The sequence below is a fragment of the Microtus pennsylvanicus genome, chromosome 3 (genome assembly GCF_037038515.1).
Source record: "Microtus pennsylvanicus isolate mMicPen1 chromosome 3, mMicPen1.hap1, whole genome shotgun sequence".
Classification (NCBI taxonomy): domain Eukaryota; kingdom Metazoa; phylum Chordata; class Mammalia; order Rodentia; family Cricetidae; genus Microtus; species Microtus pennsylvanicus.
In genome coordinates, this window is record NC_134581.1 from 62,463,446 (window position 1) to 62,489,145 (window position 25,700).

Below are 25,700 nucleotides of genomic sequence, written 5' to 3' on the forward strand. Positions count from 1 at the left end.
TAACAGGAAACTTGGCTCTTCTGACTCACTCTGATTCGACCTTATTAAGAAAAAAGAAAAAAGAACCAGAGCCAACTCCAGCTAGGGTTTCACGCCAAGTGCTGGCTCCCAGCAGCGTGCTGAGCACCATGGCCTGTGCCCCAATCTCCCCACCCCAAAACCCCCAAGGCAGTGCCTGCCCCCCAGCCCGCCCTACCAGCAAAAAAGGGTCCTGCTAATCCCCCCCCCATTCAAAACCATCCCATATCCTCCCTCAAACCTTCCTCCCCTCCAAGTCAAAGGTACCCTAAGGCCTGTTTCCACTTCTCCTCTGCTGCCCATCTGGCTGGCTGCAAGGCCCTATAGGAGCCCAGGGATTCTAAGCAGCTGAGGCCAACACTGCAGGGGGCAAGCAGGAAGACGGGGAAGGCTTAACCCTCCAGGCCCCAGGCTCCAGATGAGCCAAGACCTGTTTGTCTTCAGCATAAAACTGCTGTAGGGAAACAGACTTGATACTGGGAGCTAGAGGGGCCCAGGCAGGAGAGGTATTGTAAGCCTCCACTTCTTGGGCTGGATTCTAAATATCTAGTGTCCCCAAACTCATAAATGGAGCATCAGTACTGAAAGACAGCTCAGTGAGTCAATAAATGCTTCATGGTAAGGATGGAGGGACAGAGGGGTCCTTGTTCCCAAGGAGTGCCATTCTGGCTGTTTCCTCCTTTGATGGGGTCCAGGAGTTTCCAAAACAGAATCTCCAGGTGTGGAAGACAGGTCCTTCCTCCCTTGTTTGCAAGTCTCAGGGGTAATTTTTGTCCTTCAGTTCCCAGGGCCACACCTGGAGAACACAGCCAAGGCCTGTCGAGCAGCTTTTAGAGTGTAACTTCTTGGGTATCAAGTAAAGACGCTGAAATGCCTGGCATCTTTCTTATTAGCCCTGCCATCCCCAGAGGGAGCAGAGAATCTGCCAGAACAAATGGAGCTGGGTGGAATGATCTCCCATTGATCAAATGTGGCCACTAGATCAGAGTTGGTGAGGAGCACACTTAAGATTCCCAAGCCTTGGTTCTCCCTCGCTACTGTTTCATGCTAATGATTTCTCTGCTCACAAGGACCCTATTCCGTATCTAAGGCAGCCAACTGCTGGGCTCATCTTAACCATGTGTATAACTCAGATTATTTCTGACTAAAGTAGACTCATGAAACAGGACAGAAACCACTGGGGATGCACGAAGTCAGTATCTACTACGAACTCCCAAATCCTGCTCAGCTCAGACACACACACACACACTCACACACACACACACACACACACACACACACACACACACACACACAGACACTGAAGTCTCCATGCCGTAGACTGAGACCAGCTGGAAGAGCTAAAGGTCCAGTGTCTTTGTACTCAGGGCCAAATGCCAAATGTCCTCAGGGTAGCCCCAGCTAGAGGTAGGCATCTTCCCAGGGAGGCTCACTAGCAAAGACATCTTTTAGCAATAGCTTTGGAGCAGAAAGTCAAGGCTCCCCAAGAGGCCTGGGAAGAGGTGAAGCCAATGAGGAAAGTGGAGTTCAGGAAAACTGTGTCCAGAGTAAAGTGGAACCAGCAGGGTAGTGCCCACATCCTAACCCCGTGGTGCTTGCCAGAAACCCCACTTAACAGAGCTGAGTCCCCAGGGGCCCCCTCCTACTCCCAGCCTCATTCCCTTCCTCAGAGGCAGGTCTGTGGCTTGGCTGGAAGCTACAAGGACTGAAGGAGTACTGCTTTGTGGGACAGGCCACATAGCTAAAACCCGGCGGGCCATAGGGCCCCGCGGAGGAGGCCCCAGCAGGCGGACCGGGTTCCTGAAACCTCCAGACACTTCCAGCCTGTTGCTTATTCATTCAGAGTAGGAAAGCGCCTGCCTAGCCAGCGGCCAGTCAGTGTGGGGCTGGCCATGTAAGGGCCCCAGGAGGTCCTGCCCGTTCGTGCCCTGCGGAAAGCCTCGTGCAGCCCTGGGCACCGCCCCTGCCCTGCCCTGACCCCTTGGCCTCGAAATGCTGTCATCGGAGGAGCCGTCCCGCTCGGGACAAGGCCAGGATGGACAAAGCTAGAGCTTGGGCAGGCAAGGAGCCTTCCTGTCCTCGAGGCCGTGGGAAGAGAAGCACCCACAGGGGCCCACTCCTGAGAGACTCTCTGCCCACCCGGCCTCTGCAGAAGGGCCACTATGGCTCTGGCCGGAGCCGGCAGGCGGCTGGGGACCCTGGTGTGGGGCGCCTGCCTGTGCGTCCTGGTGCACGGGCAGCAGACGCAGCCAGGACAGGGTTCGGACCCGGGACGCTGGCGGCAACTGATCCAGTGGGAGAACAATGGGCAGGTGTACAGCTTGCTCAACTCGGGCTCTGAGTACGTGCCAGCCGGGCCCCAACGAGGAGAGAGTAGCTCCAGAGTGCTGCTGGCAGGCGCGCCCCAAACGTCTCAGCGGCGCAGCCAGGGGAGACCCCGGCGTCGGCAGGCGCCGTCGCTGCCCCTGCCCGGGCGCGTGGGTTCGGACACTGTGCGAGGTCAAACGCGGCACCCTTTCGGCTTCGGCCAGGTGCCCGACAACTGGCGAGAGGTGGCCGTCGGGGACAGCTCAGGCATGGCTCGGGCTCGCACCTCGGTCTCCCAGCAACGGCATGGGGGCTCCACCTCCTCCTCGGTCTCGGCCTCGGCCTTCGCCACCACCTACCGCCAGCCATCCTCCTACCCACAACAGTTCCCCTACCCGCAGGCGCCCTTCGTGAATCAATATGAGAACTACGATCCCGCATCGCGGACCTACGAACAGGGCTACGTGTACTACCGCGGTGCGGGAGGCGGCATGGGCGCGGGGGCTGCAGCTGTAGCCTCGGCTGGGGTCATCTATCCTTTCCAACCCCAACCCCGGGCACGCTACGAGGAGTACGGCGGTGGCGGCGAGGAGCAGCCAGAGTACCCGGCCCAGGGCTTCTACCCAGCCCCGGAGAGGCCATATGCACCGCAGCCCCAGCCCCAGCCGCAGCCTCAACCCCAACCCTCCGACGGCCTTGACCGTCGCTACTCCCACAGCCTGTACAATGAAGGCACCCCGGGCTTCGAGCAGGCCTACCCCGATCCCAGCACCGATGCAGCTCAGGCCCCCGCCGGAGCCGGTGGCACCTACGCTAGTGATCCCCGCCTGGGCTGGTACCCTCCCTATGCAGCCAATGTGCCGCCCGAGGCCTACGTCCCTCCGCGTGCGGTGGAGCCACAGCCTCCATTCCGCGTGCTGGAGCCGCCGTACCTGCCTGTGCGCAGTTCTGATGCGCCTTCGCCGGGTGGGGAGCGAAACGGCGCCCAGCAGGGCCGGCTCAGCGTGGGTAGTGTGTACCGACCCAACCAGAATGGTCGCGGTGAGTACCGTCTTGGCTCAGCATTCTGGTCACAGGTGAATGCTGCCTGAGGGGTGCAGATCCTCTATCTTTTACCAAAGGTTTCCAGGTAGTGGCTGAGCACGGGTGTAGTCAAGAGTGGTTTAACTCTCCTCCCCGCCTGCCCTGAATCCACTCATTATTAGGGTCAGAGGCCTGCCTGGCAGGCCTGTTTTCTAACTCTGGCTTTGGAGTAATCGAGGAAGAACTAGCCAAGCTTTAAGAAGTACTTTACAGATCTGACTGGGGTCATCTAGGGACAAGTGGGGAAAGCCCTTCTCCCTGCATCTCCCCCTTCCAGTCAGGGAATCTCCTAAGACTCAGAAATTACTGTATGCAAAGGGTGAGGCAAGGATCGATTGTGGGAACCCTGGACCTTCAGGGTCAAGAGGGCTTAAGGCTGCTTCTGGGGGTACAGCAGTGTCCCCATGCCTGGACCTCTGTGAGCGAGCTGGCCCTTGGTGAGTTAAGTAGGAGGTCAAAGAGCAACCCTTGAACAGACCTAGCTTGCAGATCCCAGAGGGGAGCCCATAAGACTGGGATGCCAGAGCCCAGTGGCCAGGGCATAAAATCCAATGGAGCACTAAAAAAACCCGAGTAATGAAAATAAGTAATATTTCAGTGCATTAAAAATCTGTTATCAACAAATATGTTCAAATTTTAAATAGGCCCAGTAATGGTTCCATAACTGAGGCAAAATCAAAAAATTTGAAGAAATCAATATGGGTTCTGTCTTTATCTGAAACAGGATATTTGTTCATAGCAGATTTTTTGTATTGATATTGCTTTTTAAGAATATCATATTAAATATTACTTATCTTGGGTCCTGTGCTTGTTGATGTTCCCTAAGACATAATCAGGCCAGTGCTCTACTGGTTCACTTTCTTCTTGGCTCTGGGGGAGAGTCCTGGGAAATGTCTGGAGACAAGCCACCCCCTGGCTTCCCCAGGGATGGAGATGTGACCTATTCTTGGGAAGGCCAGGTCATCTGCACACAAGGGTCGGGGTGGAGCAGTCTTCCTCTGCCAGATGGGCAGCTTCCACATGTGCTGTTACTGTGACAGGGGCCAACTGTTGTGTCTGGCCAGTGCCGGATGGCCACCGGCCCGTCCTCTGCTGTCCTAGAATCCCCTTTGCTGGTGTTCTCCGTACAGGACTGTCTGCTCCCTGGTCAAGGTTTCCGCTCAGTTCTCAGTGCACACACAGCACACCCTGAGGGCAGTGCCTTCTGCCCACAAGCCTCTGCTCCATACCAGGGTTGCTATATCAGGGCTGTCAGGTGAAGACGAGCCTGTATGACCCAAGGGTGCTGGTGCCCAGACCACCTGGCTCCTCAGCCTCTGTCAGCATCGGATAAAGGCTGAATCTGGTCAAGACTGAAGAGCTGCTGCTTAGTGGGCCCCAGGGCTGAAGGCCAGGGGACAGAGAGTCCAGAAGGCAGGGGGGCACCTACTGTGACATATTCACATATCCACTAGAACTGAGTCTCGTTCTGAACCCCACTTTGAAAACCACAGGAGCTGAGGGTAAATCATAACAGGGGGTTGGGGGCTCCTATGATGCAATGCCAAACATGGATGGTGAAAATGCATCGAGCCCTTTGTCACCAGCTTGACGCTGCCTGCAGCAGTCTAGTAGATTTGCGCTGACTTGCCCCAGGAGCCCCTTGGAGGAGGGGGTGCTTTACCTATCAAGTGCTTGACTTTTGTGGCTCCTTTCCTTAGAATGTAAGACCTCAGCTGGGAGAAACTCAGCCAGGAGGGCCCCACCTCTGAACTGAGGAGAAAATCAAGGCCTCAAATGCCACAAGGCTGGCAGAGGCTGGCAGAGGCTGGCAGAGGCAGGCCAGGCACTGCACATCTGGGCCTTGAGCCAGTGGTTTTCTAGGGCCCCTCTGTGGCCTGTGAACTTTCAAGGAAGTCATTTGGTTCGGAGGAGGATAAAACAGGGCAAGTCCCATGTCTGGAATGGGGTGCTTGGTGCTCCGCAGGCTCCAACTACTACCCTAGAGTCTCACCGTTCATTTCAGATCAAATATACTTCTCCCCTGAAGGCAGTATTCTGTGTATACAGGCTGGCACACATCAAATTCAGGCTCTTCCCTGAGAGAAGCCCAGTAGAAAGGACACATTGGTTTGGGAATAGATCAATATTGGGAGCAGACACTGTGGGAGGTTCGGAGGAGAGTCTCCTTCATCCTGGGGGAGCACCCACTCTGACATGTCCATAATTCAGCTCTGCGTGGGGTTCCGAATTCCACTTCAAAAATCACAGGAGCTGGGCTGGATGGTGGTGGAGCACGCCTTTAATTCCAGCAATCAGGATGCAGAGGCAGGTGGATCCCTATGAGATGGAGGCCAGCCTGATCTACAGAGCGAGTTCCAGGACAGCCAGAGCTGTTATACAGAGAAACTCTGTCTTGATAAACAACAAACAAAATCCTAGGAACTGGGAGTGAATCTGACTGGGCAGGAAGAACTCCTCTGAGAAGTTCCGGGAGGACTTCTCAGAGGAGGTGGCCAAGCGTGCAGGGGATGGTGAAAAGCATCTTTTAAGTTCTCCCTCCTTCAACTATCAAGAAAAATAGGATGCGGGGATGGAGTTATGGTACATGCTAGTGTGGGGCCCCCAAAGAGGCCAGCAAAGGGACAGTAGACTCCCCTGATATTGGTTCCATCCTCCCACCCTGCTGGTCTAGGACCATGGAAAAATCCCAGCCCAGTGAAGTCCAAGCCTTGTACTTGAGATCAGCCCCCCAGGCTTGGTGTGGGAGCCCAGGGCGGATTCTCCGAGCCTGACTTCATCCCTCCTGGCCACACATCCAGGGGTCTGAGGCCCAGCGCTGGCAGGCTGTGCTTGTGTGTGGGTGTGGATCTGTCCTTACAACAGCAAACACATGTGAGCACAGCCCACGTCCCCCCTTATGTATGTGGCTTCCAAGTGTCTGTCCTGAACTCAGTTTCTGCCTCAGCAGCCTTCTCCTCTTTCTTCTCATGCTGGGTGCCGGACTGCTCAGGGCTTCTGCAGTGCCATTGTCTCCGGATGCTAGAACAGGTCACAGAGAAGGAGGGTTTGTGGAGGCTCAGAACTCTCATTCATCTACTGCACATCTACTCAGAGAGGGCTGGGGAGTGACTGCCTGCCTCCCAGGTCTTCTAGGTCCCCTGCCCTGTGCCAACCACATGCCACCTCTCCTTGAGACTGCTGTCAGGCCCTCCTCCCCCAGCATCCTTGCTCCAGCTCCTGTTTGTCACAGCCTCACATTCTTTGAGCTAGAGCTCTCAATGCTGAGATGCCCCACAGCCCCACAAGATCGGGATTCCCCCTTCTAACTTAGCCTGCCTCATTGATCTAAGGCTCCTGCAGTACCATTGTCTGTGAAAGACATTATCTGCTGCATCCGGAACAGGTCACAAAGGTGGCTGTCCATCAGGGGACCCCTGATGGCTGTGTCAGACTTGCCTGGCATGCCTCTTTCATCCCTGGCTTGACAAGGCCAATTGGATCATGACACTTGCACCTAGCACCTCAGAATCTGAGGTTCTTCCTTTTCTCCTCCTCTTTATTGGGCATCCACAGCCACCAACCCTTGTGCTGCTCCTGGGATCACGTTTCCTGAACATCTCAGGGTGTTCCCAGGGTAGTGCCCTTTCTAACCAGCCTCCTGAGCTGCAGAGGCCCTCAGTTCCTGGGAGCAGCCCTGGCTCCCTGCTTTCACCCCAGCTGCCCCTCATTCACCTGAGCCTGATTCCCAGTTTCCTCAGCCTGACTTCGCCTCCGGGTTCTCTGCTCTCCTCCACAGAGCTTTGAGTAGATGCACGGGAAGGTAGAGGCCTCTATCCAGCAAGCTCCCAGAGCTAGAGCCTTCGGGCAGGGATGGAGCAGCAGCTTGCTAAACCGCACCCACCTTCTGAGCCTTGTGACCTACATGTGGGATTTCATGACTGCATTTGTTCCCACAAGCTCTTAGTGACACAGATCACAGGCCCCAGCAGGGTGAGAAGAGGGAGCCTAGTAAGATGGCACAGTGACACCATACAAGATAAGAAATGAGAAACAGGACAAGAGTCCTGCCCCTCTGCCAGCTGGGCATCTCTGGGGCACAGCCTCCCTCTGCATGCACTGGTGAGAGTAATGCGCTGGTCCGCATAAATGCACGCTGTGTTCATAGCTATGCATCGTTTTTAATTTTTCTCTGTGTTACTGCATATCATACACGCTTCATTTACTCATTTGTTCCTTTGTTCATGTATTCAATCATTCAATGGCGATTTTGGTACTGGTTGTAACAGAGACAGCTGTAGAGGGTCATACAGGTAAGTGGCAACAAGAGCGGGGTGTGGGTGTCTGAGGGAACAGGCAGGGTTCCGGGCCGACTTCCTGTCTCCTGGCTGGCTACCCTCTCATATGGCCTCCACTCCCCTGCCCTCAGCCTGGACGTCTCTGCGGAGCTGGCTCTTGTTTAAACAAACGTTTGATGGTAGCTGCCACTGCTTATAAATGAGTTATGCCTCGCCAAGTGCTCTTCCCACTTCCTCACTTAAGTCACCCAACAGCCCTAGGTAGAGTTACAGGGTAGGATAGTGCTCTCGCCACTCTGGCAGAAGGGAACTGCAGCTCCGGGAAGCCAGGGCCACCTAGGAAGGGCGTCTACCCCCTCACTGTTCCCCCTCACTCAGTGTTTTACAGTGTCACCTAACTCCGTGTTCAATGACTCTTCGGTCTGAACTTCTTGGGGGGAAAACCAAGGTTTTGTTGTTTTGTTTTGTTTTTGCCTTGAGGTTAAGACCCTGTCCACCTCCCCCACACCCAGTTGTTGGGGTTGGTAGCAGAGATAGAAATGGGGATATGGAGAGTCCTTAGTGCCTTTTCTGGCATCAGGCTACTGCTAGGCTTAGCTAGAGAGTTCTGTCCCCCATCTTTCCTTTCTCCTGATGCCCCGGGGTGGGGTATCTTCACAGACCTTTGTACTCAGGAGGGGCACCTCTCCCCAGGAGCACCCTGCTAGAGTCCACCCCACTTCCTGCTAAGCCAAGAACACATGGAAAACTCCCCAGGCGGTGGCTAGAACAAGCAGGGGAGGGAGGGAGCAGGAGGCTGCCAGAAGTCCAGCCAGGCAGCCCACACCTGCTTCCAATTCCTGTGCCCAGCATTCCTGCGGGGCAGCATGGGAGTAGCATGGGGGCCTGGAAGGAGAGGCTGGGCCTTGTTCCCACCCATGGCCTGACCTAACCGCCTCCTCCCCACTGCAGCTGGACCTAGGGTGTTTTGTGGGGATTCAGGATTACAGAGTAAGGGCTGGGCCTGGGTCCTTTGCCCTCCACCCTTGTGATAAGTCCCTGGAAACCAGGAATCTAGCTATTTTCCAGGAAGTGGGGAGGGAGTCAGAATGGAAGACAGAAAGGAGAATGTTGGAGGCCAGTGCTGTCCAAAGTGTCAAACCTTAGGAGACAGCCCACCCTTCTCTCTGCTCATGGGCCAGCTGGAACCATGGGTTCCCAAGCCCCAAATAAAAAGGTCTTAGGAACTAATGCCAGCACTGCATGACAATGAAGATAGGCTTCCATAGGCAGGTGATTCCCAGAGTCCTTGTGGGTACAGGCATTCACACACTTGCTCACTGGCTCCCCAGCACCTGGGCAGGTAGGTTAACAGTGCCTTAGACCCATTCTTGCCCTCTCTGACTCTCAGCCAGCCAGAAAGAAACCAGACACCTGGCTTAAGGGTCCAGCTCCCAGCTTCCTACTGTACATAAGGGATACCCAGGCTTGCAGCTCAGTGCAGGCAATGATGGCAATGCCCATAAAGCTGACTGCTCTCAGGAGCTCCTGTCCAGCTGAGGACTGTAGATGACATCTCTTGAGGACATGTAGTCATCTGGTGGATATATGGTAGCCCCATTCTGTGTGCTGAACACTTACAGCTGGGAATTAGCAAAAAAGAAACATGAAATGTTTGCCTTTTGGGACCTTGTGTTGCCATTTACAGACATAATTCATAGGTAAAGTGGTAGGTGCTGAGGAAAAAAAAATAGAAGCAGCTAAGGAGATCAGGAGTAGGGGGAAGGGAGCAGTTCCCAGAGGTGACCACCAAAGGCCTCAAGAAGGTGACATCTGAACCCAGACTCGAAGGAGGCACATGCATGAGCCATCCAGCCATCTGCAGGGAGAGCGTTACCGACGGGGTGGGGAGTGGGGGTGGCCCAAAGATGCCCCAAGTGTGCCCCAGCATGCTTAGATTGAGTGAAGCAGAAATAGAGATGAAATTGGAGCCTGGGCAGAAAGGTTAACAGGGCTCAGACGACAGAGAACATTGGTGGCCACTGTGAAGTCTTTGGTATCTACACTCTGTGTACTAGGAGGCCACTGTAGGAACACGGCTGGGCTAGAAGCATGTAGCTGGGAAGAGGGGTGAGTGCTGTAAGAGGAAGCAGGTTGCTGGGGGAGGAAGTCGAGCTTGACAGGTGGGCTCTGGACCTAATGATGGCTTCGCCCTGGTGTGAGCATAATCAGCCGTGAGGGTGGGAGGGAGGCATACATGCGCAGAAGTGCACAGTGAGCTCAGAGTTTAGAGACAGAGAGGTCAAGCTGCCGTGTTAGCAGCTGCTTACTGGAGCTTACAGTTCAGCGTTCCGGCAGGTTAAGGACAGACCACAGAAGGCCTCCGCTGCCATCCTGAAATGTCTAGGCTCCACTCTTTAGGCAGTTGGGAGCCACTGAAGGTTCTAGACCTGGTTCTGTAGCCATCATAATCCCCCTTCCCCAGCCTGGAATTGCCCCTTCACCATGGGGCAGAGTGGCTTCTGGAGATAACCTTTGCCTGCAAGCTAGCAAGAACAGGTGGAACACCTCTGGGCGGGTGCTGACAGCTTAATGTTTCAATTATTAGCTAATCATTTCCTGGGTTTGGGAGCTGCCAGCTCTGTCCCACGCTGGCTCATCTTTATTCAAGTCTGAGCTGGGCAGAGCTTTCCGCTCTCCCCACCTAGGGGCTCCTCTGGAGTCTGGCTGTGTTCACTGCCAAAACATCCTACTCGGCACATACTTCCCAGCCGCCTGATGGGTTTCTGCTGGACTGTGTTTATCCTCCGGTCCTGGGCTCAAGAGATTAGGACTCTGCTGGATTCCACTCCCCAGCCTCTGAAAGCCCCAGCAGCAGGGGCTTAGGGAACATGGATGCCAGGGGAGGGTTAGGACCCCACAGAACCTGCAGAGCTAGAGGAAAACAGGGGACCTATAGACTTGCACACGGGCACACATGTACTGGGCTGGAGGGAAGAGATTTCTCATGAGCCAGGAAGGGTTTGGGTCGGTCAGTGGGATAATTTCCTGACTGATGAGGTCGGGAGAGGTCTCGGGCTCTTGCCCAAGGCTGAAGAATGGATTGAATAGCTCTGAAAAAAAAAGTATTTTTATCTCCAAGTGTTTATGGATCCATCCAACCTGTGCCCAAGAGCCAGTCAGTTCAGTCTTCCCTGCATCTTTCAGATAGGGAAACTGAACCTCAGATAGGGGAACGGGCCAGTACACTGAGAAGGTCAACACAGCAATGGCAGTCTAACCTCCGGGGTCTTAGGCACCAGAAGACCCCACTCAGATCCTGCCCAGGAAGATGCTCATGGTCACTGCCATCATGGGAGTGTATCAGACCTAGCCTAAGATGGGAGGACAGGGTAGGCTTGTCCTGAGGCCATTGGCTGCAGGAACAGTGTGGCTAGTCCTTGCATGGAGCCCTGGCTGCCACGGAGGACAGAGCTGAAATGCAATGTTTGGCCTTTCCCTGGGCTGGATCTTCATTATCTTAACCTAGGGGCCCACCATGGCAGGACAGCTCTCTGCCTGCATAATGGCTTGGGACCTGGTTTGCTCACACCCAGGCCCTCCCCAGCTGAGTCCCAGCTTTGGTTATCCCAGGGGTCTTTACTGTCCTCTGATTCAGTGTTCCCAGTATCCTGGCCCAGGCTATGGACAGCACAACCCTTCCTAGGGAAGAATGAATACAGGGGCCTGGCACAGTGCTCCAGGCCTGGGGGATGAGGAGATCCATGCAGACACATGGAGGCAGAGAGGTCTGGAGAGGGCCACATGCACATCTAGAACAGGAGGGGCAGAGCTCAGCCATCATTGATAGGACCCAGCCACCCTCCAAGGGGGCAGCAGAGGAAGGCTGTCCAATAGTCTTGGGGCTCTAATCCACTCCCATCCTGTGACTCTGAGACTAGGGAGGACGCTGAGCAGGTCTGGAGGTCCCCTGTCAGTTCAAAAGGGACATGCATGCTAGCAAATCTGTAAGAGTATGTCATCCATTGTGTCCTGTGTGTGGGACAGGACTCAAGGCCACTCCTTCCCAGGAGACCAGGCAGATGGCATCCTGGGAAGGCAGACTCCTCTTGAGCAGTGCCAAGCCATGCAAAAGGTCCTGAAGGTTTCCAGTGACTGAAAAAAAATCAAGACACAGTAGAGGTCCTGTAAGACTATCATGTATGTTTTATGTATATGAATGTTTTGTCAACATGCATGTATGTACATCACATTCATGCTTGATTCCGAAAGATATCAGAAGAGGGTATGAAATTCCCTGACACTGGAGTTACAAATGGTTTTGAGCTGCCATGTGGATGCTGGAAACTGAACCTAGGTCCATTTTTTTTTAAAACCGTTTTGGCAGCATGGTCTCTCTGTGTAGCCCTGGCTGTCGTGGAACTCAATTTGTAGACTAGGCTGGCCTCAAATTCAGAAATTCATCTCCCTCTACCTCCCAAGTGCTGGGATTAAAGGTATGAGTTACCAGGCCCAGGTCTCATTTGTATTTAAACACAGCCCCATCTGACATGAACTGCACAGTCCATAGAGATTGGCAAGTGCTCTGGACATACCTAACGAGACCGAAGTGAAGCCTGAGAGAAGACGAGAGACGCTGTACACAGGTCATGGACCAGTTTCTTTCTTTTATTTCTGAACTAATCAGACATGAAATTTATCTCATTCTCCATAGTCAGAAAGACATGAGAGTTTCACAAAACAGTATCAGAAACCATGTTTTTAGTCTCCAGGTCCAGACCTGAGGGTTGGGTGATAGACTCCAAGCTTGTCAGAAAATATATCCGATCCCCCACCCCACCTCAGAATCATGTCCCATAACTGATGGCACCCCTGAATTTGACCCAGCCTGGAACAGGAGTGACCATATTATATCTGGACTTCACTCCCACACTGACCACCTTGCCTGTGCCCTACAAGCCAATAACGCAGACCCGACTCCCCAGCCCTATGCCTGCTGACCTCCGTGCAAGGCTTTCTTGTCTCCCTTCAATCAGACAACCTTCCCCCATATTCAAACCCCACAAAGGGAAAGAGAGCCCAAGACTGGCTGCTGCCAGAATGTCCCCTGGGATCACAGCCTGGAGAAGGAGGCTTTGTTCCATTCTGGAAAAACATACTGGCTAAGGGAAGGGCCTGTATCCCTGGGACCTCAGCAGGAGGTCCCCAGGGTGAGATGGGAGACCAGGCCTGAACTCTCAGGACAGCCAGGGCATGATGGGAATTGGGGCACAGTGGGGGTGTGAGGAGCTGGGCGAGTCGTGGGGGCTCTGGTGTGGCCAAAATCAAAGGCAATGCTAAGTTCATGACAGGAGTGATTTCCTATAACTACTAAAAAAGGCAAAAGCAATCTACAGTGATTTAAAAGCCCCATCGGTATGTGCCAGAGATAGGGACATTTTCCTGGTTTTGTGGTGGTGTACTTAATGGCAGCATACCTTTGTCGGCACCTTGCCAAACTGCACCAAAGTCTGTGCCTTTGTGTGGAGGGCAGACGTCAAAAAGTCTATTGATTGATTGATTTGATTTGTATGAGTGTTTTGCCTACATGTATATGTATCGTATATATGCAGTGCCCACAGGGATCAGAAGAGGGTGTCAGATCCCCTGGAAATAGAGTTACAGATGGCTGTGGGCTGCCATCTGGGTGCTGGGAATGGAACCCAGGTCCTCTACAAGAGCAACAAGTGCTCTAAACTGCTAAGTTGTCTCTGCAGCCCCAAGTTTATTTGTATAAAAAGAATGGCAGGAGGAAGCTGAGACATAGGCTCTCCCTAAACTGCCCTGACTCACTGTGTGAATATAAACACATCCATCGCCCTCTCGAGATGACTTCCTCGCACTCCCACAGCTGTAATATGCTCTGGGGTTATAAAGATGAATGTGTATTAGGCCGCTAACTGCTTAAGAAACAGAGGATGTGGCCTGCTAACCGTGAGTAGGATGTAGCCCCTGCCTTTAGAGAGGCCCCCATCTGGACAAAAGGAACCCACAGAGGAATATGAGGAAATCCCACTAGTGAGGGGGGGAGTATGTGCACCCCACAATGTCACCACCAATCAGGGAAGGCTTCCTGAGGCAAGAGGCGGGGATCAGTGCTGAGACCGAACAGCAGCCTGTCCCTAGTCTCTCCAGTGTGCTCTCCAGGTAACGTCTCCCAGCAGCTCCTGGGCTGACACCAAAGCTGCATCAGAACCGGAAAGAATAGCTGATGTCAAGACAGTTCCTATTGCAGGGCTTTTCTCTTAGGACACTGCTTTAGTTTCCCATCTAGAGAAAGAAACTGAGGACAACAGTACCAAGATTCAGAGATGTGGATAGATCCAGGTTCAGTGTGTCCAGGATCAGGGCTCGGTGTCTGATGAATCTAACCAGGGTCTGGGCTCAGTGTGTGGTGAGGTCTCAACATGAGCAGGATCAGGGTTCGGTGTGACCAGGATCAGGGCTCCGTGTGCTGTAAGAGTCCCAGTCCAGTACGTGACCAGAATCAGGATTCAGTGTGTGATGCGAGAGTTAAAGCTCAATGAGTGACCATGGTCAAGTCAAAGTCTGACCAGGATCAGGGATCAGTGTGTAACCAGAATCCATACCCGCTGTGTAACCTAGGCCAGAACTTCCTGTGTGGTCACTGGGCTCCGTCTGTAGCCAGGAACAAGCTCCATCAGAGAACAAGAGCAATGTAACTGGCCCCAAGTGCCCCTGGTCTGGGACTCTGGCTCCTCTGGCTGTCCAGGACTGCACAGCCAGCTCACGGAACAGCCTAGCGAGGAAGGGCCGGGCCAGGAAAGCTCGGTGGAGCCGTCTGTGTAGTATTTGTTGAAATCTGGCCTGGGATGGGAGCGGCAGACTGTCTGGTGCTGAATGTTGGGCCCAGGAGGCTTAGGCCCGGCTGCCACACCCACCTATTGCCGAGTTGCTAGAGGGTGAGGAAATGGGACCCCTCCTCTCTTCCTTATCCCCCTTCCAGAAGCTTCTGGGAACCAGTGGGTGAGAACCATCTCCCAGCTGGTTTGAGGTCTCGAGGGTCCCCTGGGAAATGACTGCAAACATTCCAGGGGGCTCATGTCATAGAGCCTAGGCTGGCCAAGAAGTCCCCCACTTGCCAGGAGCCACCTCATCCTCACCCACCCTGTACTCTAAACTTCTCCATTCCAAGTAGGTGAGGTCACCCTGGCTGCCCAGATCAGGCTGCCCCTGAGGCCCAGGCCCCAAGGAGAACAGGTCCAGGGCAGGAGCCCAAGGGATATATATAAGTGTGAATATGTATATGTTGTATGTGCATGTTTGTGTGGGTGGTATGTGTGTATGCGGTGTGTGTGCATTCAGTGTGTGCATTTTTGTGTGTGTGCAGTGTGGTGTGTGTGCATGTTTGTGTGTGTGTGGTGTGTGTGTGGTGTGTGTGCATGTTTGTGTGTGTGTGGTGTGTGTGTGGTGTGTGTGTGTGGTGTGTGTGTTTGTGTGTTTGTGTGTGTGCATGTGCGGTGTGTGTGTTCGTGTTTGTGTGTGTGGTGTGTGCATGTTTTGTGTGTGTGTGCGGTGTGTGCGGTGTGTGGGATATGTGGTGTGTGTGTGCGTGTTTGTGTATGGTGTGTGTGTGTGTGTGTGTGTGTATAGGCACACACCTCTGTCAAAGGCTATGAATCCAGACTTCCCTTTGCCTCATTGCCAGGACCTTTAAGCTGATGGGAGGGATTGGTAAACAGGGGGCCTAGAAGCACCCCACTTTGCCTTGCCTGCCTTTACTCTTCCCCAATCCCCAAAGGCAGAGGACTAAGATGCTAGAAGAAATTGCAGTCTCTTTTTATCATTTGCCAGACAGAATCCCCAAGGCCCGAGAAAAGAGAGAATTTAGAAGTCCCAGGTGCCCAGCTGTAAGCTGACTATAAATCGAGGCTCAACCCCACCACCCCCACCAACAGTCCCCCCTCCACCTGTGCCCTCACTCCAACCTCAAGATCATCCTGTCCTTATGACATTATGAGATGGCTCTGATACCTGCCTATGGTTTGTGCTTATTCCTGGTAACTTACTCAGACTCTTACTGGTGAAAGAAAAAGGGAAGCCCCTGACCCTGGTGTAGCCTAGAGAACAAGTGGTCACAAAGAACGGTTGGAGCAGTTTTTAGACTTCCCCCGGGCCCTGCAGGGGTAGAGTGGGAGCCAGGCCCTCCCTTAAGTTGCCCACAGGGGATGGTTGTGGGCTGGTTTAGAGTCTGATGGCCAGAAGTGGCAGCAGGTGCCAAGAAGAGCATATCCCGAGCAGCTCAGCTGGCACCAGGCTGAGACCTCTGCTGGCTCAGGGAGTGTGTTTTCTTCCTGCCCATCCCCTCCGACCAATTAACTCCCACCTACCTCTGCCCATGAACCTTCTGGGGCCCACCCTGGGCCCGAAGCCCAGGCTGTCCTGGTGGTCCTTGAAGAAGGCTGGCTCTAGAGGTGAGAGGAGTGTCTTGGCTAGTATGCAAAGATCTGGGGAGCAAGGACAGAGGGAGCAGCTCTGCCAGGAAATTCCTTGGTCTCCTTAGTCTCCTCTCTAAGCCTTTACTCATTACATGCCATTCCACCTTCCAGACACCTCTTCCTTCCAGTTCCTGAGTCTGGTTCACATTCCAGACCTTCTAGGACTGTCCCCACTCTCCCGTGCCACCAAGCTGTAGAGGCAGTTACTGCTGCTGACCTCCCAAACCCAGGACCCCACTGGCCAGGGACAATGGCCAATAGTTTGGTGGAGGAGGGCCTTGGAGGCAGCAGTAACCAGCCTGACCCTCTTGGTACTGTGCTCTTCCTCTCCCGCTCTCTCTAGGCCTCCCTGACTTGGTCCCAGACCCCAACTACGTGCAGGCATCCACATATGTGCAGAGAGCCCACCTGTACTCCTTGAGATGTGCAGCGGAGGAGAAGTGCCTGGCCAGGTAAGGAGCACTGGGGGTGAATGAAGCATAGGGCCACGCAGTAGTCCATAGGAGTCACCCAAAGCCTGGCAAAGTATCTGAGCCTCTCAGAGCCCTGACCTCCATCTTGCCTGGCTTAAGGAGTGAGGAAAAGGGAAGGAGTGGGTTCCTCCTAGCCTACATACATTACCCACAAGGACCTTTAATACATCATTAATACGACATCAATCGTAACACCAGCCCTGGCAGAATGGGCTGCCCCATTAGGAGACTAGGGCACAATGAAAGGAACTGAAATTGGTCCTATCTGTATTTCCAGTGGTCAGCGTGGGTGTCAGGGAAGTCCTGGATGGAGGGCACAGCGTTGCAGGGTGAGGATAGGTGTGGCTTTGTCTGACCAGGTTATCGTCTGATCATAGCCTGGAATTGGTAGGCATGGGGAACAGTGAGGCCTTAGTTACGTACCATCCCAGACAGAGGAGGAGAGCGTTGCCCTGAGTTCAGACCAGAGCACACCCATCCAGCTCCAGCAGGGCTCACCGCGGGATGGTCAGCAGCTCATATTCTGCTTAGCGGCTGTGCTTTCGAGTCCTCTCTCCCTGTGCTAAAAGACCTGGCTAAAGGGGACATTGATCTGTTGCTCTTCTAGACAGGGGTGCCAAAAGTATATTTTTTCCCCTTAATTGCCCACTTTAAAAAAAATTGTTCTTTATTTATTTTTACATGTGAACTCTCTTAACCTTTTACTCTCTAGGAAACCCTTTGGAATGTCAACATTGGTTTATTTTAGACCTTTAGCGCTGTGCCCCCTCTGATTAACTGACCAGAAACTCTCTCACCTGTTTGTGAGAAGATAAAGCACTTTCATTAGCATATGACTCAATTTGCTCCTTCTTTAATAAGGCCTTTGGTAAAGTCTTTTAAATGACACCAATCAGAGTGATGGGTGGAGCAGTTGATTGACACTCAGGTGAAAGTCCCTATTATCTCAGATGGGCAAAGTGTCCTTATTCTGGGGACCATCCATGGACAGCCACTCAGTTAACCTGACCATCAGGCCTTGTCTGTGTCTCTTGTCCTTGAGAAGAGACCAGCCTTTATCCTCCAGTGATAAGGGCTCAGTCTCTGTGGTGGCCTGCACGAGTCTGAATCGTTTAGTTAAAGCCAAATTCTCAATACATCTTGGAGCATCTCAAGTGTCCAGCCCTGAGCTCCCAGTTGGGTGAGGAGAATGCAGCCGGCCCCTGTCCTGGGTGACTTCTCCAACTAGCTGGAGTGAGTGACCCCTAGCTCCAGGCTCTGAGGACAGAAGTAAGCAGGCAGCAGGAGTAGAGTGAGAGCCAGGATGCAGGGCTCTGGGGCTTGGGGTTAGATCTGGGGCTGAGTAAGGTCAAAGAGGGAGGGGCCTGGGTAAAGGATTACTGAAAGGCCTGCAGAGCTGGGGCCTTGCAGTGAGAGGATCTCCAGCCAGTTCAAGTGTGGGCTGGAGCCCTGGGCCAGGTCCCACACTGCAGGCTGAACCCAGAGAAAGGGAGGGGGTGTTGCTTCAAGTCTCACCACAAGCCTGTGACCAAGCTGGGCCTAGACGCTAGATCCTGCTGGTTTCCCACGATGTTCTGAGCCGAACAGCAGGGCAGAATTTCACCAAACAGGCAAGGAGGATGTTTTGTTTCAACCCAGACACAGACAGATTCCAAGCCTCCTCCAGACAGGGCCAAGGGCCTTAAGTACTGGCAGACAGGAGTCTGAGCTGCCTGCTGTCCAGACATATTCTCAGAGAGAGCTAATCCCCACAATGGGCCACCTCTCTCCTCTCGCCTTACAACCTGGCCCCAAATGAGGCCAGCCAGGACAGCTGTCAGCGGTCAGCTGCAAAGAGGGGAGCCGGCAGCCTGACCAGGCTTCCTGTCTTCCTGTTTGTTTCTCTCTCTCTCTCTCTCTCTCTCTCTCTCTCTCTCTCTCTCTCTCGTGTGTGTATTTGTGTGTATGTGTGTCCTCTCACAAGAGAAATCCCTCTTTTCTCTTTCTTCCCTGCTTCTGCTGGGAATTTAACATCACACATGAATGGAGAACAGGCTTCCAGAAGGGAGAGAGCACATTGCTGGTCCTGAGACCAGGCCATCATGGAGAGATGGTCTGATCATACCTGCACCAGCCCAGGATGCATGTGCCATCAGAGTGAGCTGTAGGTAGTACTGGGAGAGCTCACCAGGATGCTTCTAAGTACAATAATCATGGCAGACTTCCTGGAGGAGGGGACTGAACCGGGACTAGGAAGCTAAATGAGCTTAGAGCTGTGATCATGCAAACAGTGTGGGAGGAAGGGGAATGAGAAAAGTCTTATGGGAGAACAGCTCTTGGAGCTGGCGTTCAACCTGTAGCAGTGGAGCAGACGAGCGTATGGACCCAGGAACATGAAGATTTACCCAAGATGTGCAGGCCTGGCTTTTAGCCGCACACAAAAGACACGCAATGCTTTGGTCACCAGTTAAGGCCCTGTCCAGAAGAAGGAAGAGTTTGGATGTCCCTGGGTATGGCTGATAGGCTCTACTTTTATTATTTATTTTAGTATGTGTGCAGGTGATGTGTGTTCATATACAAGTTAAGGCCGAAGGACAACCTTACACAACATCTTCCAGGATGTTGGCTACCCTTTTTGAGACAGAGTCCTTCACCAGTTAGCTGGCAAGGCTAGCTGGCCAGCAAGCTCCAGGGAATCCCCCTGTCTCCACCTCCCCAGGACTGGCATTAGAAGCACACAACTCCACGGTTGGGTGTTTACGAGGCTTCCGAGGATTGGACTCAGTTCTCAGTGCTTTCAAGGCAAACACTATACCAGCTGGGCTGTCTCCATAGGACCCAGAATTGTTTATTCTTAAATTATCCTTCAAAGATTTTGATGTGACCCCCAACCTCTCCCAGGGTGGTGGCGGGTGCTAGCCCTAGCTGGAAGTTTGTGGACTGAGTTTGTTAACAGCTCTCAGTCACACACAGAAGGCCAGAAAGGAAAGGAAGCCAGGTCTGGGTAGTGTCATGAGAGAAGAGGCCAGACCTCACTGTCATGTGGGGGTCAAATGTCAGTATCTTTGGGGCAGGAAGGGGCTGAGAGAACAGCGGCTAAAGGCTGGACACAGGGCCTGTTGCAGCTAGCATAAAATGACTTTTGGTGTTATAGTACCATTCCAATCTCCCTGCCTGTCCCCACAGCACAGCCTATGCCCCTGAGGCCACCGACTACGACCTCCGAGTGTTGCTGCGTTTCCCCCAGCGTGTGAAAAACCAGGGCACAGCAGACTTTCTCCCCAACCGGCCACGCCACACCTGGGAGTGGCACAGTTGCCACCAGTAAGTGAGACTGAGTGACCTTTACTACTTCCTCTCCCGGGCCAGGGCCCTCGATGCCTGAGTCTTCCCATTAGCTCTCTGGGGGATGCAGGTGTTTGTTCTTGTCCTAGAAAATTATTGCTGGCCAAAGGCCTTCCGCAAAACTGAGTTGAAAGATGGACCATAGAGCCATCAGCCTTGGTAGGGGATGGAAATGTCTAGAATGCAGGGTTTTGCCCATGGGGGCAGGAAGGAGTCTAGAAAAGAAGTAAGGAGCAGGAGGAGGCGGAGTTCTGAGGTGATCTAGCACCAGAGATGAACAGAAGGGCGCAGTGGTTAGGAAGTCACCTTAGCAGGTCATCTGGGTCACCTCATGAGGGGAATGTGAGGGACAGTCCCAGGGAAACTAGGCCTTCTTCTCTTTCCTCCCCTAGACATTACCACAGCATGGACGAGTTCAGCCACTATGACCTGCTTGATGCAGCCACGGGCAAGAAAGTGGCCGAGGGACACAAGGCCAGCTTCTGCCTGGAGGACAGCACGTGTGACTTCGGCAACCTCAAGCGCTATGCATGCACCTCTCATACACAGGTTGGGCTAGTGTGGCAGGGTGGATACAGCATGGATGGGAGTGGGCCAGCCAAGTGAAGAATGGGCAAGTGCCTAGGCCTTGCCCAATTGGTTCTGGTTGAGGATCTTCTTGCCAGTCCTGAGGCTATCCCAAGGCCCTGCAAAAGCCTCTTCCTTCCTCATCCCAAGGGGTGTCTGACTTGGAGATGAAAGAGCATTGTCACATCGTATAGATAACACCATGTCTCATTTGCCTAAAGAGGGACAGAGGTCTATCCCAAACCACAAAACATCCATACGCCCATCTAACTTTCCATACTTTTCTTCGGCCATATTTGTCACCCAGTCTGCCCATGGCATCTCCATCTTCTGCTTGGTTCATCCACCTAGTGGCTCAGTGAGGCCCAGGCCAGGGAGGAAGCACAGAGGCAGAAGGCCCCAGACTGCCTTGGATGGGCATGGGGTGGCTCTGAGATGCAGCCTCTCCTTTCATCCCTTTCCCCAGGGGCTGAGTCCAGGCTGCTACGACACCTACAACGCAGACATCGACTGCCAGTGGATTGACATAACCGATGTGCAGCCTGGGAACTACATCCTCAAGGTGGGCCTCACAACCTGGAACATTCTCCCCAACTTGATGCCCAGGGTCATCTTCTCCCTCTTCTAAAAGACGCTCCCTTCTCTGGCTGCGTCCCCACCTCCCCAGCTGCTCAGCTGGGTTGCCATCTTCACCACTGAGATTCTGGTCCTCCCTGATCAGGTGTGTCTAAGCAGACACACTTTTCTCCCCCAATAGACCGCAAGGAATCTTCAGCCCTGGCATAGCTACAGGAGAGGTGAGGATGGCATTATTATCTCAGAGGGACAAAGAACCCGGAGAGTCAGTCAGCCCATCCTCCCATGTGTGGAACGGCAGGCTCTCAGCTCCTTGCAGGACATGTGCCAAACCCCAGGGAGTCTGTGACCAAAAGTCCCCTCTTGCTTCATGGAGTGTCCCGAGCTTACCCTGCCAGTCATTCCCTTTGGTACTGGGACGAGTAGAAATGTGTGCAAATGACACACAGCCCAGCTTAGCACACCATTACAGACGTGCAATAGAGGGTCGTGTCCCCATGGCCTGACCCCAGGAAGTTAAATCCTTCATGCAAGCACATGGAGGGTGGGGATAATCTGTCAGCTGTCTTAGACCTACTCCATACCAAAGTTCTGTGTGGGCAGAGCCATGGGTGGTGACTCTTGCTGCCCGCAGAGGCTGATGGAGAGGTGGACCTCAGAGCACAAAGCAGAAGCCACTCACGGCTGCCCCACCTGAGTTCTGCTCCACAGGGTGCGTGTGAGTGAGTTCTACCTGTGAACTATCATCAAAGACTAACGAAGGCCCCTCTGAGATCCAGGCAGTGGGCAAACTGACCGCATAAACAGTTTACAGTTCAGGCTATGAGGAGGACACTATGATTTCAAGTCACACTTGGCCTTTTTAAGATTTTCTGATTTTTTAAATTTCTTTTTCTCTATATGGGTTTTGCCTATGTGTATATCTGCGCACTGTGTGTGAACAGCACCTCCAGAGATCATAAAATGGCCCCGGATCCCCTGGGACTGAAGTACAAAGGGTTGTGAGCTGCCGTGTGGGTGCCAGGGACCAAACCTGGATCCTCTGGAAGAGCTGTCAACCTTCTTAAGAGCTGAGTCATCTCTCCAGCCCGTCCTTTTTTTTTTCTTAAATATTTAATTATTTAGTATACAATGTATGCCTTCAGGCCAGAAGAGGGCGCCCGACCTCATTACAGATGGTTGTGAGCCACCATGTGGTTGCTGGGAATTGAACTCAGGACCTTTGGAATAGCAGGCGATGCTCTTAACTGCTGAGCCATCTCTCCAGCCCCAGCCCGTCCTTTCTAAAGCTTTGTTTTTCTAATGAATTAATTAGTTGTGTGTGTGTGAGAGAGAAAGAGACTGCAGATGGGGTCCATCCGTGCTAGGCAGGTGCTCTGTCATAGCTGTACACCAGCTCAGCCGTATTCCTTCTTAAATGTCCTGCGGTGACTGGTCCCTGCTCACCCAACCTGTTACAGTTGGTCTTTAACTCTTTCAGACAAAGAGTACAGGACATGCTTGGGCCGTCCTCTCAACAAACTTGGCTTCAGGGCACGGTAAATACCCTGGCATGGGTTGAGCCCTCAATATCTGTCACCTGGACAGGGATTTTAAGTGTTGGAGTCAAGTAGCCCAGTACCAGCCCTCACTCTGGGGCAGAAACTGGCAACAGTGCCCTCTGCTGGGCCTTCCTGGAATGGGCTCTGACTCTGGGGAAGTTTGTGATTTCCTCTTGCTGGTGTTTTCTTGAACCATAACTATTCCTTCTCTCCCACCTTTGTCTCTTCGTCCCAGATCTTTGTCCCTTGTGTCTGTCTCCACCTCCTTGTCTCCCTCCCTGTCACTTCTGTGTCTGTAGCCTCTCCGCTACCTTCTTTGGTGACAAGGTAGGATGCAGCTTCCTGACAGGCCCCCTTTCTCCATTTTTCTTCTCCAGGTGCACGTGAACCCCAAGTACATAGTTTTGGAGTCCGACTTTACCAACAACGTAGTGAGATGCAACATTCACTACACAGGTCGCTACGTTTCTACAACAAACTGCAAAATTGTCCAGTACGTGTTTGCCCACCCCCGACTCCTGCCCTGAGCATGTTCCTGCCTGGGTCATTGATGGCCAAACACAGCTATGGTCTTCTAAAAGGAAGACCTTTGTCTGTACCAGCCCCGAGCTGAGTGCTCGTGATGGGGCTCGGGCTATGGGGTACTGACGTCCAATCCTGTGGCACCCTGGGATTTTCAGATCGAAACTGGCAGAAGGCAGAATGGTTTGGTGAAGGGCATGGCCTCTGCAATCCCAGTCTGCAGATCCATGTTCTGATAACTCCCTTGCTCTCAGAACTACCTTTCTCACACACCGCACAAGCTGGGGATGCGGACTTTCCGCTCGATGCCAGCGTGCCCGGGTCTCCAGCACATGGAGGTTAAGCCTGTGGGGTCAGGGCTGAGTGTGTGACCAGGGCCAGAGCACATCTAGAGACAGCTCTTTTATCAATGATTACTCCCAGTCATAGGCTCACATATGAAAGAATGGTCTACTTCAGTACAGAGTTCAGGTCACTAAGGAGGAGAATCAGCTACCATCACCCAGGACACCGCAGATAGACGAAAAGACCAAGTCCTTCTCTGTACAGGCCACTTGGCTTCCATAGGCCTGAGTTTCCAGTGCCTTCTTGCTCTTCAAGGCCCATGAGGATGTGACTCAGACCACAGGGATCCCATTAGCACCATCAGGACCCTCAGAGGGTAGACACAAGCATCTAGGGCATCCTGTGCTCCCCTAAGGACTGGAGCTATGGAGGCCAAGGCCCTTGCTTCCAAGACCTCGCTACATAAGTGCTTGGAAAGCCTTGAATCCTATTAGAGGATCCCCGTGACCCTGACCACAGGCAGGCCGCCGGGCCAGTGTGCACAGGAAGCTGCACAGAGTGTTCCCAGAAAGGCCACGGGACTGACACATGTGGCTTTCCATCATTTTTCTGAAGAGGAGAAAGGAAAAAAGGGGGAGGGCAGAATTAGAAAATAACAACCAGAGAAGCATTTCCTGACAAGAACCGGGGACAGCTGTGGGAGGCTGTGAAGCATGCTGAGACTGTGCCCCCAAAGGTGGGGGCCTGAGTGTCCTGCCCCTCTGCCCTGAGCCCACACTCCCGGGGAGATGGAGCCCTCTGCCTGCCCCATCTGTAGAAGGAATCTGTCAGCGAGGCGGGCCACCTCACAGATGTCATGCCATTGACCAATTCTCTTTCTTTCCTCAGGTCCTGATTTCTGAGTGGACAGCCTCCCCACTTGTCTCTCCTTAAAAAGCAGGCCCTGTTCCCAGGCAGCCTCCCCCAAGAAGCCCAGCCCCCTAGCCCAAGGGCAAGGGCAGCTGGCGGCTGGGGCATCCCTCCCTGCCGGCCTCAGGGAGTGAACGTGGACCCAAACCACAGGGATTCTGGATGCCAGATCCCATTTTGTACCTAATTCTCCTCTACAACATCATTCTGTCTGTTGTTGGTTTTTAATTTTTATATTTTGGCCATTCCACACAGCAAGATTGCCCGGGTGCTGAATAAAACAAGGGTTTTCTAGTCTGGAGTCTGTGTTGGCCTAATGGCTAGGTGGACCACAGCTGGGGCCGGCCCGAGAGGTGGTCCAGGGTTTCAGTCTTTGTGCATGAACATGTGGAAAGGGTGACTTCTGGCCTGCCAGGGTGCCAGCAATCCTCCGGGACGCCAGATGTATCCATCATGGAAACGCTGTGGGGTCTAGCCCGAGGCCAAGCTGTCTTCTCGGGTAAAGAACCCCATCTCACTGAGTGGCTGGGGCCACTTCAGCTCACCCCCAATCACCCTTTTCTGGTCCTTCTTTCCTTCTCACCACCATCATCTGGCATGGGGAGCTAACCACGGCATTCACAGTGCTAGGCACCCTCAGGACAACCCCAGCCTCTGCCTGACCCATACAATCACAGGGTATACTCTGTCCCTAGGGAGGGGCCAGAGGAGCCTTCCTGTGGGTAAGGGCCACCTCCCCAAAGGGAGAGGACACACGTATTCTTGGCAGAGGGGATGGCATGCAGCACATGGTGAGGTGGGCCTGGAGGCTTAAGGGAATGCAAGAGGAGATGGAATTCCTGTCCTTCCCTGGAAATGGTGTTCTAGAACTCCTGGACACCAGTCTGGACCAGGGAGAAGTGGAAAGGCAATGTCAACTCCTTCCCTCCTCTCCCACAAGCACTCAAGATTCCCCGCCACCATCTGCCTCTGCCACCCCAGAGAAACACCATTGAGAAAGGGAAGGAGACGTGGCGCCAGGCGCTGGTTCTAGCCGGGCATGCTATACTGCACCTTAGATTCATCATCAATAAAATGGAACTGCTCTCCTGCCCGGCAAAGCCACCAGTCTCCCACATGTCCCTTCAAGGCTCAGCCTAAATCCCATTCCTTGGAGCCTGCCCGGGCTTTCCCTTCTTTCTTCTGAGTCTGGGGAGCCTTGGACAGCCCCACCCAGGGCCTTCCTATCCTGTATTGACAGACTTGGAGGAAGAGGGGGCTCTGAGGCCTCCCTCAGACACAGCCACCGAGGGCACACAGATATCAACCATCTCTGCTCTGGTCCCTCTGTGTGTCACTGAT

At 53.4% G+C, this 25,700-nt stretch overlaps 1 protein-coding gene across 1 annotated transcript; it reads left to right on the forward strand.

The window, feature by feature from the left end:
* Window positions 1-1,855: 1,855 nt before the first annotated feature.
* On the forward strand, window positions 1,856-24,660 carry Loxl1 (lysyl oxidase like 1). The gene is made up of 7 exons (XM_075965724.1): window positions 1,856-3,366; window positions 16,506-16,614; window positions 19,801-19,938; window positions 20,352-20,508; window positions 20,993-21,088; window positions 23,021-23,136; window positions 24,339-24,660. Exons 1-7 carry the CDS (start codon window positions 2,181-2,183, stop codon window positions 24,343-24,345), a joined length of 1,809 nt encoding a protein of 602 aa, XP_075821839.1. The 5' UTR covers window positions 1,856-2,180; the 3' UTR covers window positions 24,346-24,660.
* Window positions 24,661-25,700: the final 1,040 nt, after the last annotated feature.

What these genes read in the sequence shown, in the direction of transcription:
- Loxl1 (XM_075965724.1), top strand. Translation starts at nt 2,181, where the DNA reads ATGGCTCTGGCCGGAGCCGGCAGGCGGCTGGGGACCCTGGTGTGGGGC. An exon ending in GAGGAGAAGTGCCTGGCCAG is followed by an intron (nt 16,615 to 19,800) that starts GTAAGGAGCACT and finishes CTGTCCCCACAG; the next exon opens with CACAGCCTATGCCCCTGAGG. An exon ending in GAGTGGCACAGTTGCCACCA is followed by an intron (nt 19,939 to 20,351) that starts GTAAGTGAGACT and finishes TTCCTCCCCTAG; the next exon opens with ACATTACCACAGCATGGACG.